Source organism: Fusarium solani (assembly GCF_023522795.1).
Source record: "Fusarium solani strain SB1 chromosome Unknown bctg00000002, whole genome shotgun sequence".
Lineage (NCBI taxonomy): Eukaryota > Fungi > Ascomycota > Sordariomycetes > Hypocreales > Nectriaceae > Fusarium > Fusarium solani.
In genome coordinates this window covers 3,384,515-3,399,359 of record NW_027072155.1, presented here as the reverse complement: position 1 = coordinate 3,399,359, position 14,845 = coordinate 3,384,515, and the positions used below count along the sequence as shown (strand labels likewise).

The 14,845-nt window shown below is 57.3% G+C and overlaps 4 protein-coding genes across 4 annotated transcripts; 1 reads left to right on the top strand and 3 right to left on the bottom strand.

Moving 5' to 3' along the window:
* Window positions 1-396: 396 nt before the first annotated feature.
* Window positions 397-1,862, bottom strand: MRS44_005002 (uncharacterized protein; the record flags this gene model as incomplete). The annotated part of the gene is made up of 3 exons (XM_065622407.1): window positions 397-664; window positions 753-1,023; window positions 1,067-1,862. 3 exons carry the CDS (start codon window positions 1,860-1,862, stop codon window positions 397-399), a joined length of 1,335 nt encoding a protein of 444 aa, XP_065478479.1.
* Window positions 1,863-5,412: 3,550 nt separating this feature from the next.
* MRS44_005001 (uncharacterized protein) lies at window positions 5,413-6,490 on the bottom strand (the record flags this gene model as incomplete). The annotated part of the gene is made up of 2 exons (XM_065622406.1): window positions 5,413-6,052; window positions 6,123-6,490. 2 exons carry the CDS (start codon window positions 6,488-6,490, stop codon window positions 5,413-5,415), a joined length of 1,008 nt encoding a protein of 335 aa, XP_065478478.1.
* Window positions 6,491-9,074: 2,584 nt separating this feature from the next.
* MRS44_005000 (uncharacterized protein) lies at window positions 9,075-11,443 on the top strand (the record flags this gene model as incomplete). The annotated part of the gene is made up of 5 exons (XM_046270649.2): window positions 9,075-9,762; window positions 9,846-10,132; window positions 10,202-10,812; window positions 10,944-11,148; window positions 11,267-11,443. 5 exons carry the CDS (start codon window positions 9,075-9,077, stop codon window positions 11,441-11,443), a joined length of 1,968 nt encoding a protein of 655 aa, XP_046135843.2.
* A 151-nt stretch (window positions 11,444-11,594) lies between these two features.
* MRS44_004999 (uncharacterized protein) lies at window positions 11,595-12,842 on the bottom strand (the record flags this gene model as incomplete). Its single annotated transcript, XM_065622405.1, has 4 exons — window positions 11,595-11,671; window positions 11,738-12,432; window positions 12,542-12,633; window positions 12,684-12,842. 4 exons carry the CDS (start codon window positions 12,840-12,842, stop codon window positions 11,595-11,597), a joined length of 1,023 nt encoding a protein of 340 aa, XP_065478477.1.
* Between the last annotated feature and the right edge of the window lie 2,003 nt (window positions 12,843-14,845).

The following is a 14,845-nucleotide window of genomic DNA, read 5'->3' as shown; positions in this document are numbered from 1 at the left end:
GGCGCTTCTTGGCTGGCTGGGTATAGACGGCACTCATCCCGACGCCGGGTTTCGGCACAAGGCGTAGTCAGTCGGTTCGTGGATTGATTGGGTTGCAGTCGACTCTGCCAACTCCCGAGTTGCTGGCCATGCTCATCCCCTGTCAGAAATAAAAAAACCAGGTGAATCTCTCGATAGACATGGGGAAGAGGTAGATCAATGGGGAGTCGACCAGGGGGGCCTAGGCTGGCTAGGCTGGACCCTGTCCCTGTTGGTCCTGATCCTGATCCCACTAGAGAGAGTTCTGATGCCCTCTGACGGGGCTGGCGCCTCCCAACGCCATGGTTTCGGCCTTGTAGTTGCTGTTGTCGTTTGTCCTTCATCCTTCGTCCTCGTCATGGTAAGGGAGTGATTAGCTTAGTTAGCCCATCCGCGGGTCCAGTCCTGCAGGTCCCCGACAATCTGGTACGTGGGATTCGCCGAGTGTCCGTCGCCGCCCTTCTTGTCCCAGGCCCACCGGTCGGCAAAGTCGCTGTCCAGGGTTCCCTGCAGCATGTCGACGACGTAGTCACCGATGACGGGCAAGAACTTCCATCCGTGGAACGAGCCGCCCGTGGCTAGATACAGGTTGTCGCAGTGCGGGTGCGGCGAGATGAGGAAGTCGTGCGTCGGCGTAGATGCGTCCCTGTTTGAAGGAAGAGAAACCGGTCAGCTGCGAGTCCGAGTCCCATCTGGCCGAGGGCGAGTGCGAGGGAGGGGGGTTAACTGCTTACCAACACATCCGGTAGGCCTCAATCTTGATATCCTCGACCTCCTTGCCGTAGAGCCCGTTAAAGGTCCGCCGCGCACGATCTTCAAAGAACTTGAGGAAGCGAGGGCCCGTCCACGTGTTGTACATGGACTGGTCGGGCACCACCGACATTGCCTCGCCGGTCGCGGGGAAGACTTGGAAGTTTGTAAAGCATAGGTCGCAGTTGAACTTGATAGTGCCGTCATCGAGTATCGACATGCCCTCACCTGCAGCGCGACGCATGTTAGCCCACCCTGCTCAGTCAATGTCATGCACTAGACTGCATCGAAACCTTACCCTTCACCTGCGGCAAGCAGTTCTTGAGCACGGGAATCGTAGAGAACTTGTCCTTTTGCGCTCCGTGCAGCTTCGCGTAGAAGCTTACGGCGCCTGTGGCCAACAGCCTGTCGCCAGCGTGGAGCTGCGGTCGATCCGGCGCGCTTTGCGCAAGGAGCGGTGCCGTCCGCGCGCCTGTGCACATGAGCACCTGGTCTGCCCGAAGCGTCCTGCCGTCGCTGAGCACGACGCCTGTGCATTGGCCCCCGGCTCCGAGCTCGAGCTTGGCCATCTCGCCCACGACGTACTCGGCACCCAGGTCCACGGCGGCCTGGACAACCGCGCCGAGCGCCTTGTCAGCCTCGGCGAATCCCACGCTAGGGTTCCAGAGGATCCGGTCCACGCCCTTGAAGTCGGCACTCGCAAAGGCACCGTTCCAGCGGCGGCGCACCTCGTCCACGGGAAGCATCTCCGAGTCATTGGAGATGCCCATGTCGCGGTACGAGGCAATGCTGTCTTCGCCAAACGAGGTAGCGTCGGCCCGGAGCATACCCACCTCGTGATACCACTTCTTGTATAGATCGTCCTGCCGCCAGAGGGGCATGGCCTTCTTCAGCAGCCGCATGTACAGCTTGTCTGGGTAGTCATCGCGGACGATCTTGTTGATATCGTGCGAGGCTGCTCTGGGGTTGGGATATTCGGCCGTGTCGACAATGGTGACCTTGGCGTTGGCGTCCTTTCTCAGGAGGGACAGAGCGGTAGCGGCACCAAAGTTACCGGCTCCTATAATGAGGAGGGAGGGAGAAGTAGCAGCCATTGTTCTCTTCTGAAAATCGAGGTGAAAAGTCTGAGTACGCAATGTCCAATGGGCGACCAAGAGTAACCAAGAGGAAGGAGGATGAATAACAAAAAGGAAGGTGGAAAGGTCGCGATTGCCTCTTGAAGGGGAGCTGTAGTCTATGTGCTTAGCTTAGCCTAGATGGAGATCTTCGCCTTCGCCGTGAGAGTTACCGTGGGCGCGCACGGCGATTTTATATTGCATCACAAACCTAACTCTAACTACTCCCCAACTCCCGAACCCGAATCGAACCAAGCCAGATCAGACCAAACCAGGCCAGACCAAAGCCGGCCCGGGACTCGGAGGAGGCCATGCCTGTCTGTCTGTCTGCGCAGCGCAAGTAGCGGTCGACTCATTTGACGCCAACAACCCATCCATGGTCCGTTCCGTTGATTGATCTTAGGGGACAGGAAACAAAAAGAAAAGGTACTTTGTTGGTGCGCCCACGCTCAAGCAGGGCGATGTACTACGTACAGTACCGAACTGTCTGCGCTGTGCAAGGCTAGGCATGTCGTTGTCGCAAGGCGCCCAACCCCAAAGCGCAGGGGAAGGCGAGCAGCCTCCAATCTCATGGGGTAGCCATGTATCCGTACTCCTTACGGGGACGGGTGCCCTCATCAACAGACACAGATTGATTGACGTGTCGTGTCGTGTCGACCCAGCCTCAAGTCTCGATTCGACGGCTTCAGAATCAGCAGGGGAGGGGGCCGCCAAAAAAGGAACAAAACGAGGCAAGAGAAACACCCATCAGAGACTGTGTATCGTTCGTTGGCTGCACGGGGGTGCCTCAAACAAGAATCAGAGTACATACACCAACCAGCCCAGCTCCCTAGGTACCCTGGCCTGGCCTGGCGTCTCCTGGCATCCTTCTCTACGGCCCGTACAGTATAGCACCCGACCCGACAACTCCAGCTGCCATCTACGCCCGGCCGATTGCGACGAGAGAAAAGAGACCATCCATCGTCTCTCTCTCCATCTCTCCCTCACCTCACTCTCTTCTCCTCTCCAGCTGCTCCACCCCCCTACCACCCCCCGGAAAGGGAGAAAAAGTAAAACACCCCGGCTAGCTGGTCAGTAAGCTTCGCCTTGCTCCATCAACCTCTGCCGCTCTCGGCATGGCTGGCGTCCTTGTCGCTCCATGCCACGGCCTCCTCCGCCGTCGCCGCCGTGCTTCGTTGCCTTGCCTCACCCGGGCAGGGAAGGGCAGTCCATCTTCAGGTCCCGCCTCATCCATCAGCAGACAGACGACATAAGCGCTGCAACAGCACTTGAGACAACGCAATGGCTGTCACTCTGTGTAGGTGTCGTGCTGCTGTCGGTCTGCAACTTGCACCGCTAGTCACCGCACTGCTCCTACATCGTAGGTCCCTGACATGCAGCAACTCTGGGAAGCCCACAAACGCCACGCATTAGCCTGCTGGCCTGTTGGGATCTCCACGAGATCTGCTCTCCCGGGACATACCCATCCCATCCATGCCTCTGGGTACGGTAGGTAGACGCTACGAATCGTAGTCTTTGACAGGTAGGTACTGTACATACCTGCTACGTAGTACGGGACAGTACGGTGCGCTCACTCTTCTCTTCAACTTGTTGGTGCCTGTGTGGACACTTGGGCGCGCACTGTCAATTGTTCTCTCTTGACTCGTCTCGTCTCGTCATCCCGAGAGCTGAAGCTCAAGTTGGCGCTGTGTCATCAATGTGCCTTTCCGTCCTCATCCGGCTCACCTCACACCGCTCATCTCTCTCTCTCTCTCTCGTCTCTGTTCTCTCTCCTCTCCTCTCTTCTCCTTCTGCTCTCTTCTCATCTCCCCTCCGCCTGGTGTCGATGTCACCTCGCCCAATCCATGCAAGTTCCCACCTACTAACGTCCTAGTCCCGCACCGTTAAGAAGCCACGTGCGCCACTAAGGGTGTTGCGCGGAGCGAGTCCGTTCTCAGTCACGTCGGCCTGTCAAGGGTGTGTGGAGAAGCGTAGATTGGCCATTTAGATCGGATCGCAACGCCGGTTTGAGGCTCCATCTTGGATCGTGGATATCTCCCCCCAACGCCTGCTTTGCCCTATCACGCTCGCCGCTGCCCCTGAATCACCCCAGAATGATCTGTGTGTCCCGTCACCGTGCGCATTTCCCCGGTATCGCTGATTCCAACTGGCTGGTCCATCCCTTTGATCGCCAGGGTAGCGTCTCTTGAACCCATGATCCTAGCTAGGAGATCATCGTCCAAGATGACGGAGAAAAATGTGAGCAAAGGCTGCACAACTGCCCCCCCTCCCCCTTCCTCTCTCTTCCGGAGAGTTTCCTTAGAGCACCCTGAATCGAAACGTCGCATTTCTGCAACTCGAGATGCTCCGGCTGCAGGTCATCTAGCTCCTGCTGCCCTGTCCTGCCTAGGCACGACTGTCCCACGAGTTTGGGATGCGTCTTGCTTCTCACCGCAGGCGGGCGAAACCGCAGCATGCCCTGCCCTGCCCTGCCCATCCAAGCATCCCCCCGCTGTCTCACGCATCTCTTGGGCGGGAACTGGCAGCTTTGTTCCAGTATCCCTGCTGAGACCTCAAACCCGTTTCACCCGCAGACGTGGCGGTGCTTCCTTTTCTCGAAGGATCTGGGCGTGTAGATCGGTCGTACGACTCGTCGGCGACCCGCAGCGGCTGTGCAACCAAAGCGTCAAGGTCCGTCATCTATTGCCGACTCTGCTCTGGTGATGTCGCTATCCGTCTTCTACTCTGCGCGCCTCGCCTCACCTCGGGCTTTTCTTGGGCTTCGACGGCCCAGTCCTGCCCGGATGCGTGGCCTCTCCCGAGTCGTCGTCCAAGTATGCAACACCATCTGAGCTACTTATTTTGCCGCCCAGCAAGATAACCCATGTTTGTCAGAAGCACGCACGTCGTCTGCAATTGTCTGGATGATGCCCTGCATCCTCGCCCAAGGGCTAGCTGCATATGTAAGAACTGGTTTTGTCTGGTGGCTTTCACCGGTAATGAGCCCAACCCATGACCGGCTGCAATATCCTCATCGAGGCAGCCGGGATGAGCTGTGTTCCCTCCTTAGATGCTGGATAACTGATATGTACAGTGGAGACGATGACGGAGCGTCACGATTTGAGTTGCACCGTCTCTGGTGGCTCAAGACGCTCGACAGGGCGACAATGGTCTGTACCTGTTGACCATTACCTCCACCTCCCCAGGGACAGACAGGTCATCACCACGTTGTGGTCTCATCTCCTACATGACTGTAAGGACAATGGATGGATGTGTAGGTCAACCTTGGTTGCTGGGTGCAACCAGAGGTTGTTGCCAACCACGCTTGGGGCTGGCTGGAACGGGTTCTTTGGCCGAGGCTTCTGGGCGCGGCGCCATTGGTTCATGCTGCATGTCGGGCAGCTCGGGCTCTGAGGAGCCGCATGGGTGTTTTTCACCGGCCATCCTCCCCCAATCATAGCCTAGCCTCTAAATGTAAGGGAACTGACCGGTCGAGGTCATGCACCCCATAACAAAGCACAAGATCGAGCTGATGACCAGGGGACTCATGTCATGACGCGATGCTTGACTGTTGCTTTGTGCCTTTCCAGGCCATCTCTGCGCGCAAACTTGCGTTTCTTGGGTGGGTTTGGGCATCCGGGAACATCGCACCGCCATGGTTTTCGATGCTTATTGCAGTGTTGCCTGTGACTGGGGTTAGCGAATGGCTGATGCCTCGTTCAACCGGGTCCGACTTGAGGACCACCAGGTGGCAAGCATACGCGAATGAAGAGTTTCTGTCAAAGAGCACCAGTTTACCGTCCTTGTCCACCCCGCCCTTATCGCATCGGTGTCCCAAGGGGCAGTAGTAAGAGCCCTTGCCTCTCTGCTTGAGGGCTTCCATGTCGATCTTGGCGAACTGCTCATCCTCGTCTTCTTCGGAATCATCTGAAGCAGATGCATTTGGCCCAGGCGACGGATGGCCATCAGCGATGTGCGACGTCAGCAACATCTTCTGGCCGCTGTGGACTCTATGATCTACATCACTTCCCACGATAGACGACTGGTTCCAGCTCATCTCAGTCTTGATGGTGGGAAACGGAGAAGCGGTCTGGTAGGATGGCGCAGAGACCACCGATCCAGGCTCAGGTCTTCGCCGCCAGATCTCCTCAACATCCCGGGAGAACTTCTCGGTCAGGTCGCGTATCTTGCTATAGAGATGGGGTTAGTCCAATGAGGATACACGCTGCGCGTTGCTTTTGAGGGCTGAGAGTTCCTTACCTAAGCTTGGTGATGTTCATGTCCATGATGGCCATGGGTTTCAAGTCGGACATGTGAGTCTTAGAAAAGCTCTGCTCGTGGGCCTCTTCAGCAGCCACCGCCACATGAGGTCCCTGAACAAGCTTATCTGTCAAGGAAAACCACATCTGGGCTGTCTGGGTGAGATACTCTCCGACATCACTAATGAGGTTCTTGGAGTTGTCGGGAGACGAAGAGTCTCCAGCATTCATGGCCAACTCCCTGGAAGCGGCTGCAAGCTGGAGCCGGACCAAGGCGTCCAGCTTATCCAGCGAGTTGTTCTCCATGGCGCCGGCAGGCGCGGCGTTGATTCCGGTCTCGAAGACGTGGGCAACTGTCGGGATCGACATGGTACCTCCCGGAAGCTTGAAGCTTTTAGTTTGCCTCAAGACTATACTAGTGCCGGAAGCTGAGCAGATGTACTCGGTACTATGCTCGGGAGGGACTGAGCCAACCACGCGGGACCTAGCAGTATCGGGCTAAGCTGTGGCACGGAAGCTAGTGAAGAAGGAAGGGAAGGGCAGGTCCCGGATCCGGCGCGGCGCGGCGGCGACGGCGGGAACGCAAAATCTTTTTGTGGCGACGAGGGGGAGGGGGACTGGACTGGCAGTTGGGATTTGTGCCTGTCGACGTAGGGGTTCGCACTCGGACTGCTAAGACAGAAGAAAAGGGATGCGCGCGCTCGGGCTGGACAGAGAAGGGCAGCGTGTAGCGTAACCGTTCCAAGATTGGACACCTATCGGCGGCCTTGCTTGCTTGTTCGACTGACTGACTGCTTGCTTGCTTGCGTAGGTTGTACTTTGGCCTGGAAGCCAGTACTGAGAGGCGAGGGACAAGGTTAGGCGCTCGAGATGGGCCGCTTTGTCAGTCACTCGGTGAGCGTCCTGCGTCTCTGGATCCGCGGGGGACGACGACGGTAATACCTCAGCGACGGTCGACAATATGGATGCTGCGGCCAGACCCGTCAGTCTCTTGGAATCTGCTCCTTATGAGGCCGGTAGAGAGGCAAGACACGCGGTGCCGGGCACAGGCACAGCTTTTTCGCGTGGGCAACGGGGGATGGGGAAGAGACAACAGGGAATTGAGAGAAGAGACAACAGAGCCAGGGCGACGCTAATGCACCGGGGGTCACCACAACCCGTCTCACAGCTTGTACCCAGCACCGTTTGCTGTACTGTTGGCACTGGACTGCCTCGTCTACCACGGCAGCTTGTGTGTGTGACCCCCAATGTGACGGGACGGATGACTGGGCCCTGGCCCTCCGGCTGGCGAGGTATGGCGATCCACCGTGGCTTTTTCTCGTGTTCCCCGCTGGTGGCTCGTTGCGGTACCTCGTGCCTTGTCTTTAAACTCATCTTGGTCCCCCTCGTAAATGACCCCTGGTCCTTCATCTCGACCAGTGGCTCCCGTAGACCCAGGCCCATCACGCTTGCCCATGCCGCCCCCTTCATCCCCTCCGCCTCCCGTTCGCTCAATGTTTCGACGGCGCCAGCAGGCGCGTGAGGCGCGGCAGGCGAGGGGATGGTGGGTGAGATTCGCCCTCAGGTCTCCCGCCCTACCGATCGTGGCCGGGCGACACTGCATCTGCTATCATGAGGCGACGTGATGCTAGCCATTCGAAGCGCGCCCGTCGTCTCTTGTGTTAAGGGCCCTAGGCTCGTCAGGTCGCAAGTGGGGAGGGGCTGCAATCCAACCATCAAGCCTCGACGTTGTCCAACGGCTCTGTTCGAGCCCGTCTCCTAGTAGTATAGTTATGAACGGGTCCCAGAGAGCTGGACGCTCCCGGTCGGCGTGCCTTTTAATGCAGGTACTCTCCCCCAGACTCACACCATGACCTCACGCTCTTCCTGACTCTGCTTCAACACCCCTCTGCCGGCCCCTTGGTTGTGTTGTTTCCTCCTTCGCTTCTCTTGTTGTCTCCTTTCGCCCCCGCAATCCCAGTGGTTCCCCCTCCCAATCCACTCTCGGCAGGCGTGGTTTTTGCTTCGAAGCGAACCACTCCGTTGGTATCTCAACAGGCTCGCAAGTGACGCGCCCGCAACGATTGAACGCTGCTGCTCCCTAGTGCCCGGCGGCTCTTCGTCTCACTGGCCTCTCTCGTCGTCAAACCGCTGCCGTTGCTTCCTGTTGCCGCCACCCGCTGCCGCTGGTCTTCCGTTGTGCCCTGATCCGGCCAACTCCGAGTGCCACTCCATTTCTTGTTCTCTCATCTCTCTCCCCATTTCACTGCAACACGCAGTTTCCTGCTCGGTCCTGCGCTGCAGGCCCATCGGAGTACCCCCGCCGCCGTGCCCTGCTTGCTGCCTGTCGAGCTCGCTGCTGCGTGAGCGGCTCAGATGGAGGACTCGCCAGAGTCAGAACGTCCACTGAAGCGCGTCAAGTACGCGCAGCAGGATGGCGATATAATCCCAGTGAATATAGCCGCGTCCGATATACGGGCCCCCGACGGCATACCTGGGTCCATGACCACCGATGTCTCGTTATTTGACAATCCATGGCCGCTGCCGGCTGGTTTGGCGTCTCCGTCGCAGGTGCTCTACAGCCTCTCCGAAGACCTCAACAGCAGCTCTTGGGCCTCGTCTTTTCCAGGTGAGGAAACGAACCTGTTGTCCCTCCTCCGCCGCCTCCTTTTACCTCCCCCTTCTCTCCTCACCCATTTCCCTCTCCCTGTTGACGGGGTCTCCCCTCTCATCTTGTCGTCCCTGTCATATCCCTGTGGCGGATCTTGAGATGGGTCTCGGGCCATGGACGTGTAACCTTGGGCGTTGAGGTGAGAGAGAACATGATGCACCCACCCACCCCGCTCTCGCTCCTACTCTCACCCCGTCGCACAATCCGGCTCAGAACCCATCTTCATCCATCTTGTTCCCGACTTCGTTCCCGTTCCAGTTCCGATCCAGAGGAATCAAAGCTTTCCATTGACCCGGTCATGCCATGGTAGACTATCGAGTCGGTGAGCTGACGTTCCATGCAGCACCCCAGCCTGCGGGACTGAATCTTCCTTCAGCCACATCGCCTCGACATCAACCGACTTCTCACCAAGCTTCTCAACCGCCTCGTCTGCCTCGTCTCCTTCCCGCGGTCCCGGTCGGCTCTCCGGAGCCTGCTGTTGAGGCCCGAGACATCGAGACGCATGTGCCAGCGGATGTCCCTGCCGTCAGCCCGTTCACTGATAATGGCGAGCGGTTAATTGTGTCAACCGTTCCTCGCTATGTTCGCCCGGAGAACGGCCAGGTGAACGGCTATGTCAAGTTCAACTGGCCTTCAAGAGCGCCATCGAGACGGCCGTCTACCGTTATACAACCGTCATCAGACGATGATGTTGAAGAGATCCCGACGAACTCAACCCAGCTAGCAGCTGCGAGTCGCCGTCCTAGTACAGTGACCATCTTCGGGCCCGTGCCTGTGCCATCCGTGTTGACCGGCGGGACTGTGTCCCCTGTGAGTACAGATTCGACATTGATGTCAGTTGGTTCATCACCGACGATGCCAACATCTTCGCCAATAACGCCCCCGGAGTCTTCATTGCAGCTCATGTCGACCAATGAGCCAAGAATGCTGCCACCGCAATTCGGATTCCAGGCCAAGATGGATCGGATTGATAGGCGGTTATTTGAATTTTGTGAGTTCTCTCCTTTAGTCGTTTCTCACGAGCAAACGGCGTGTGCTGGGCGAGAACCGATCTGGAGCTGACCATCTTGTTAGATACCAAAAACTGGTGCCCTGGGAGAAGTGTTCTCAGTAATACGAACCTGTGGCTGAGGGACTTGGCCCCAATGCATAAGAACGAAGGCATCCGCTATGCCATCCAGAGTTTGGCTGGTGTCTATATCTATGATTACCTTCCGGATGAACGCATTCGACAACGAATCAATGAGCGATACATCATGGCAGACGAGTATTTCAGCAAGCTTCTCGTCGCTCCGGAGAGTAGAAGAATTGGGGGTGGTGATGAAGTCATTACCATGGCCGTTCTTCTCTCAATGCAAGATGTGAGTGTGACGGAAATTTCCTGCGTTTTTCGTTCGCATTGTTGTGGGTGGGATCTAACTAGCATGAAGATCGTGTTGACCGAACGGCGGCTGAAGAAACCATACAAGCCTCGTTGGTTAGAAGGATTCAAGCAAGGCGAGTACTTTTTGCAGGCGACAGATCCGGGTGGCCGATTCTGGAAAGACGACAACGTCCAGTATAGCGATTTGCGAATCTCTCAGTCCATCATCGTCGGTCGAGCCGTCATCCTCGCCCAACCAATGATGGCTCTCCCCTCGCCAGCGACACTTGACCCCGAGGTGGAGTCGGGCAGATTCGGTTGGTTGCTCTATGGCACGCTGAAGGATATGCTCGAAATCCATGGCGGCTGCGGCTTTTCAAAGAAGCTCCTGCACACTATGAGCCAAGTGACATACTGCGCTGCCCGCCTGCAGCAGGAACCCGACAGCACCATCGTTCCCATCACGGCACGATACCTTCACCGCGAACTGCAGGAGATGCGACAATGGAGCCGCGAAGGGATCACATGGGAGGAAGCGCAGAAACATCCGCAGGTGATAGAGTGGGTGAGGGAGAGCCCGGACGACATAATCATCGACTCGAACCAGGCCATGACGGACGTGACGGCCGAGGCGTGGAGACTTGCCGCCATCATTTACTTGCAATGTCGACTCTTCAGGTATGGATATGAGAAGAACAGCCGGGGATGTGGAGGTGGAAGAAACGTCATGTGGAGGGGAGGGGGAGGCTTGCTTGCTCCTTCCTGCTAGATGATTCATGGTGAGGCACGGTGTGCTAATCAACTCTTAGGCTCCCTCGCAACCACCCCGACGTTCTTGCCAATTTGACGGACCTGGCAAAATGCATCCGCATCATGCCGACATCGGGCTCGCATTTCACGGCTCAGGCGCCTCTACTGCCAGTCTTCTTCTTGGGCATGCTCGCTACTCACTCCGACCACAAGAAGGTCTCACGAGACTGGTTTGAGGAAGTGGTTCGGACGCCAGTTCGCAGCGTAAGTCAAAATCCCTCGCCTTTTTATTCAGTCCGTTTTATAGGGCAGCCTGGTTCTGCCACTCTTCGGTCTACTGCAATAGCTTTACAGAATTAAAGTGCTGACCACCTCTCACCAGAGCGTCCCTCCGCTGTACCACGCGCTCAAGCGCATCTGGGCCTGGATCGATCACGATGTCCAGATCCCCCCTGAACCCTCGGTCCTACCCAAGTCTATCGGCAAGAGGTATCCTTGGTGGGAACACCTCGTCGCAAGCGTCCATGAAAAGGAAGAGGAGACCCTATGCCTAACCTAGATGACCACAGCGTCTATCCGCCTTTGCGCCTTCCATGTCCCTCTGTGGTATTCTCTCAGATAATCGCAGCAATAATTGCCCACCTTTTTTTCGGGGTAAAAGTATTATAGGGCTTGGAGGGGAAGATGTGACACCCGGGTCCTGGGGTTGATTAATTGACTCCTGAGACGGCGCTGTCGGCGTCGTCTTGCTCGTCCTTGTCGCCTCTCCGGCGTACGAGATATTGACCTTGCATTCGTCAGCATGGAATCGTAAACGGCGCCACAGGCGGCATGATAAAGGAAGGGGACTCACGGAATTCCGAGTTGGGCGCCTGCCAGACATCGAGCACGCTCAGTCCTGCCTTATAGCACATGAGGCGAACGCTATCCTCGCCGTACTTGTGAGAGTCGAACCAGTCGAATTCCTCACCCTTCTTGATGGTGCGCCCCATCTTGAGCTTGACGTCCTTGTTGGCTCGGAAGAAGAACCGGTGACGAGTCGTGGGCTCATGCTCAAGCTGGGCGAGAAACTCCCAGTCCTCCTCGCGGAACCACTCCTCGCCCGCTAGCTGGTTGGCATGCTTGAAGCCGTTGAGGAAGAAGGTGTGGTAGAGGTCGTCGCAGGAGTGATACGCGTCCCAGATCTTCTCCCTGTTGTTGGGTAGAATGTGTCCGTCCATACCAATGAGCAGTAGGTCGTCGGGCCGAAGCGCACTCGCCCAGTACTTGAGGTGGGACAACGCCTCGGGCCAAGGATCGTTGCACAGCACGGAACCCAGGGAGAGGAAGAGACGTGGTGTCTCGATCTTTTGCACATACTCCATGCCATCCTGGAATGTCCCCCAGATACCAGCACACGTCACTGAGGAGTTGGCTTTGGAGTGCTTGTCAACCAGGTATCTAATGTTGTGAACCAGGGAGGATCTAGAGATGTCGAGGGCGAGGTACTTGGTGGGAACCTTGGCCTTGTCGAAGGCGGCCAGAAGGTGGCCAACCTTGCGCGTGTCACTAGAGGGAAGGGGTGTTAGTCGAAGAACGGGTAAGCTTCCAACCAAGGAGGGTTAGGTAGAGTGCGGGGGGTCAATGGTGGTGTGCTGCTTGGGAATGATTGACTAACCCAGCTCCTAGATCGATCACTGTGACACCAGCCTGAACGCGCTTCGCAATGTCTGCGCCATGCTTATCGAAGAGAGCTATCTCGTCGTGGGTCTGGTAGAATTCGGGGTGAAGATGATCTGGTTCCAGATCGGCAAGCCAACGTCGTCATACAGCAGCTCGTCAGGAAGAACGGGCTTGGATGTGGACGAGTATGGAGCGTTGAGAGTTTCGGCCAGTCTCTCTGCGACGCTGTCGTACATTTTGCTGCCGCCGATGTCGACAACAGTGCCATTGGTGGCGACACTAGTCTTGGAGTGCATGATGTCGACCGCGGTTCGTGGGTGAGCCTCGAGGAAATGAGTGGTCAATGGCCTTGGTCAAGGCGGGAAGCAGGTCGACGTGAGGCTAGGTGGTGACGGGGCCCGATTACGCGCGACTAGAACCGCTTGACGTCGGGCGATCTATATGCTCGGAAACGAAGCGGCGCGATGCAAGCACGGCAACGCAACGGCGAACGATACGATTCGTTGGTCTAGGCTGGGAAGAGGGGACTGTGGTCGCCCGGGTCGTGGTTGAGCGAGTGGTGGTGGTAGTAATGATGGAGGAGGAGGAGAGCCTGGTGTGTTAAGGCGCATGAGTGCGCTGGGAGAATCTTTATACCCGGAGCACTTTCCTCAGTCAGGATCAATGGAAGTCGACGGGAGCTTGAGATGAGAAAAGAGTGGAAGGTACACGCACGCGATCGAAGCAGGAGGAGATTTGGGAATGGAAGCGCCGCTGGGGTTTACTCACTCCACCCGATGAAAAGAGCCTGAACTGTTGTGTTGTTGCAGCGAGCGGCAGAGGAGAAAGCACGCCTCAAGCGAAAAGAGTAAATGCAGCTGTGAATCACGACGAAACCAAGCACGCCCCTCAGTGCCCAGACATCCAATGTCAAGTCGAGTCGAAGAAAAAAAAGACGAGACTGGTGAAATGATGATGGCCTTTTGCCGGTTCGCCAACTCGACTACGTCCCTGTACGGCCGCTCACTACACTACCTACCTCCACTGTTTGTCTCCTACCTACTTACCAACCTACCTACCGACCTACCTGCTGGAAGAGCACCCCCCAGCATGTGTTGCGTGCGTAGTAATTTGAGGCGAATCTTGGCCATGGCCGGGACCTGGCCAGAAGTGGTTCGTCCTACATTAGGGCGATGCATGGAGGGTGGCATTGCTCCAACATGGCTCTCTCTCTCTCCACCGTCAGACATGGGGGACCCGTCGTGTGCTGGGGAAGACGACGGGACCCTTGTTTTTCTCTCTCTCATGTCGACTCAATCCGGGCCCCGGCTCACTGGTTTTGCAACTGCCTCACTCCCCTTCGGAGCAGAGCGTGTTTCGTCTGACCTTCTCGACGTCCATTACAGTGGGCCAGAGCCTCCAACGGCATCCGGCTTCGGCTTGGACGCCATCTGTCACGATACCCATCCCCTGGCCGGTCCCCTGCTGCCCCCCAAGCGCTAGCAGCCCAGGCGCGGCCCCCCAGGGTGTGGTGAGAAACAAGAGCCCTCCATGGTGGGAGAGCTCATGGGGTCCCGCGTTCGCGTGGGAGGGAGCGCCGCCCTCATGAGGGAGCACAAGCCTACCTACGGCGCTTCCAGGCGCCAACCTACCGTTCCCGTCGTCGACGATGGAGATAGGCACACCCGTCGACTCCACTGAATCGGCAAGATTTCGCTCCATAGGTGCTAAATTCAGCACTATTCCGCGTCCACCTCCACTTGTCCCGTCTCTGTCCGTCGTCCCCCGCCGTCTCTCCCACCTCTCTCTGCCCCTCGGCCGCGGTACGGTCTTGTAGCAACGTTTCGTTTGTTAGGCGACGTTGGGAGGAAGCATTGACGAGATGACTGGTCACTTTAGCGCAGAGCAAGAAGGCTGGCCGTGAATCCCGATCAGGGTGGCTGCACTACAGTGGCGCTTCTCAACCCCGGCCCTGATGGTGGGAGGAAATGCACGTCATGGTTCAAGAAGAGTCCCGCTAAGACAGGGAGCATGAGCATGACAGGCAGGAGGATAGCGTGGTTCCGACGCCCAGCTTGATTGGGCCTGAGGCCCTGTGGCATGTCCTCTGCGCAGTCTAGAGGCATGATGGCTTAGGCTCGGTGCCCCTAAGAGCTCCATGTCGAGCATCGCGGGTAGTGCAATAGCGCCGTTGATCTTCAATGCAATGTCGAGGGCGCCGTTCCTGGCCGTCTTGCCCACCATCAAGATTACCCGAGATACCGTTGGAGCAGGCCTCTGAGACGATGGAGACAGCTTCGTTGGGATAAAATCTAGACAC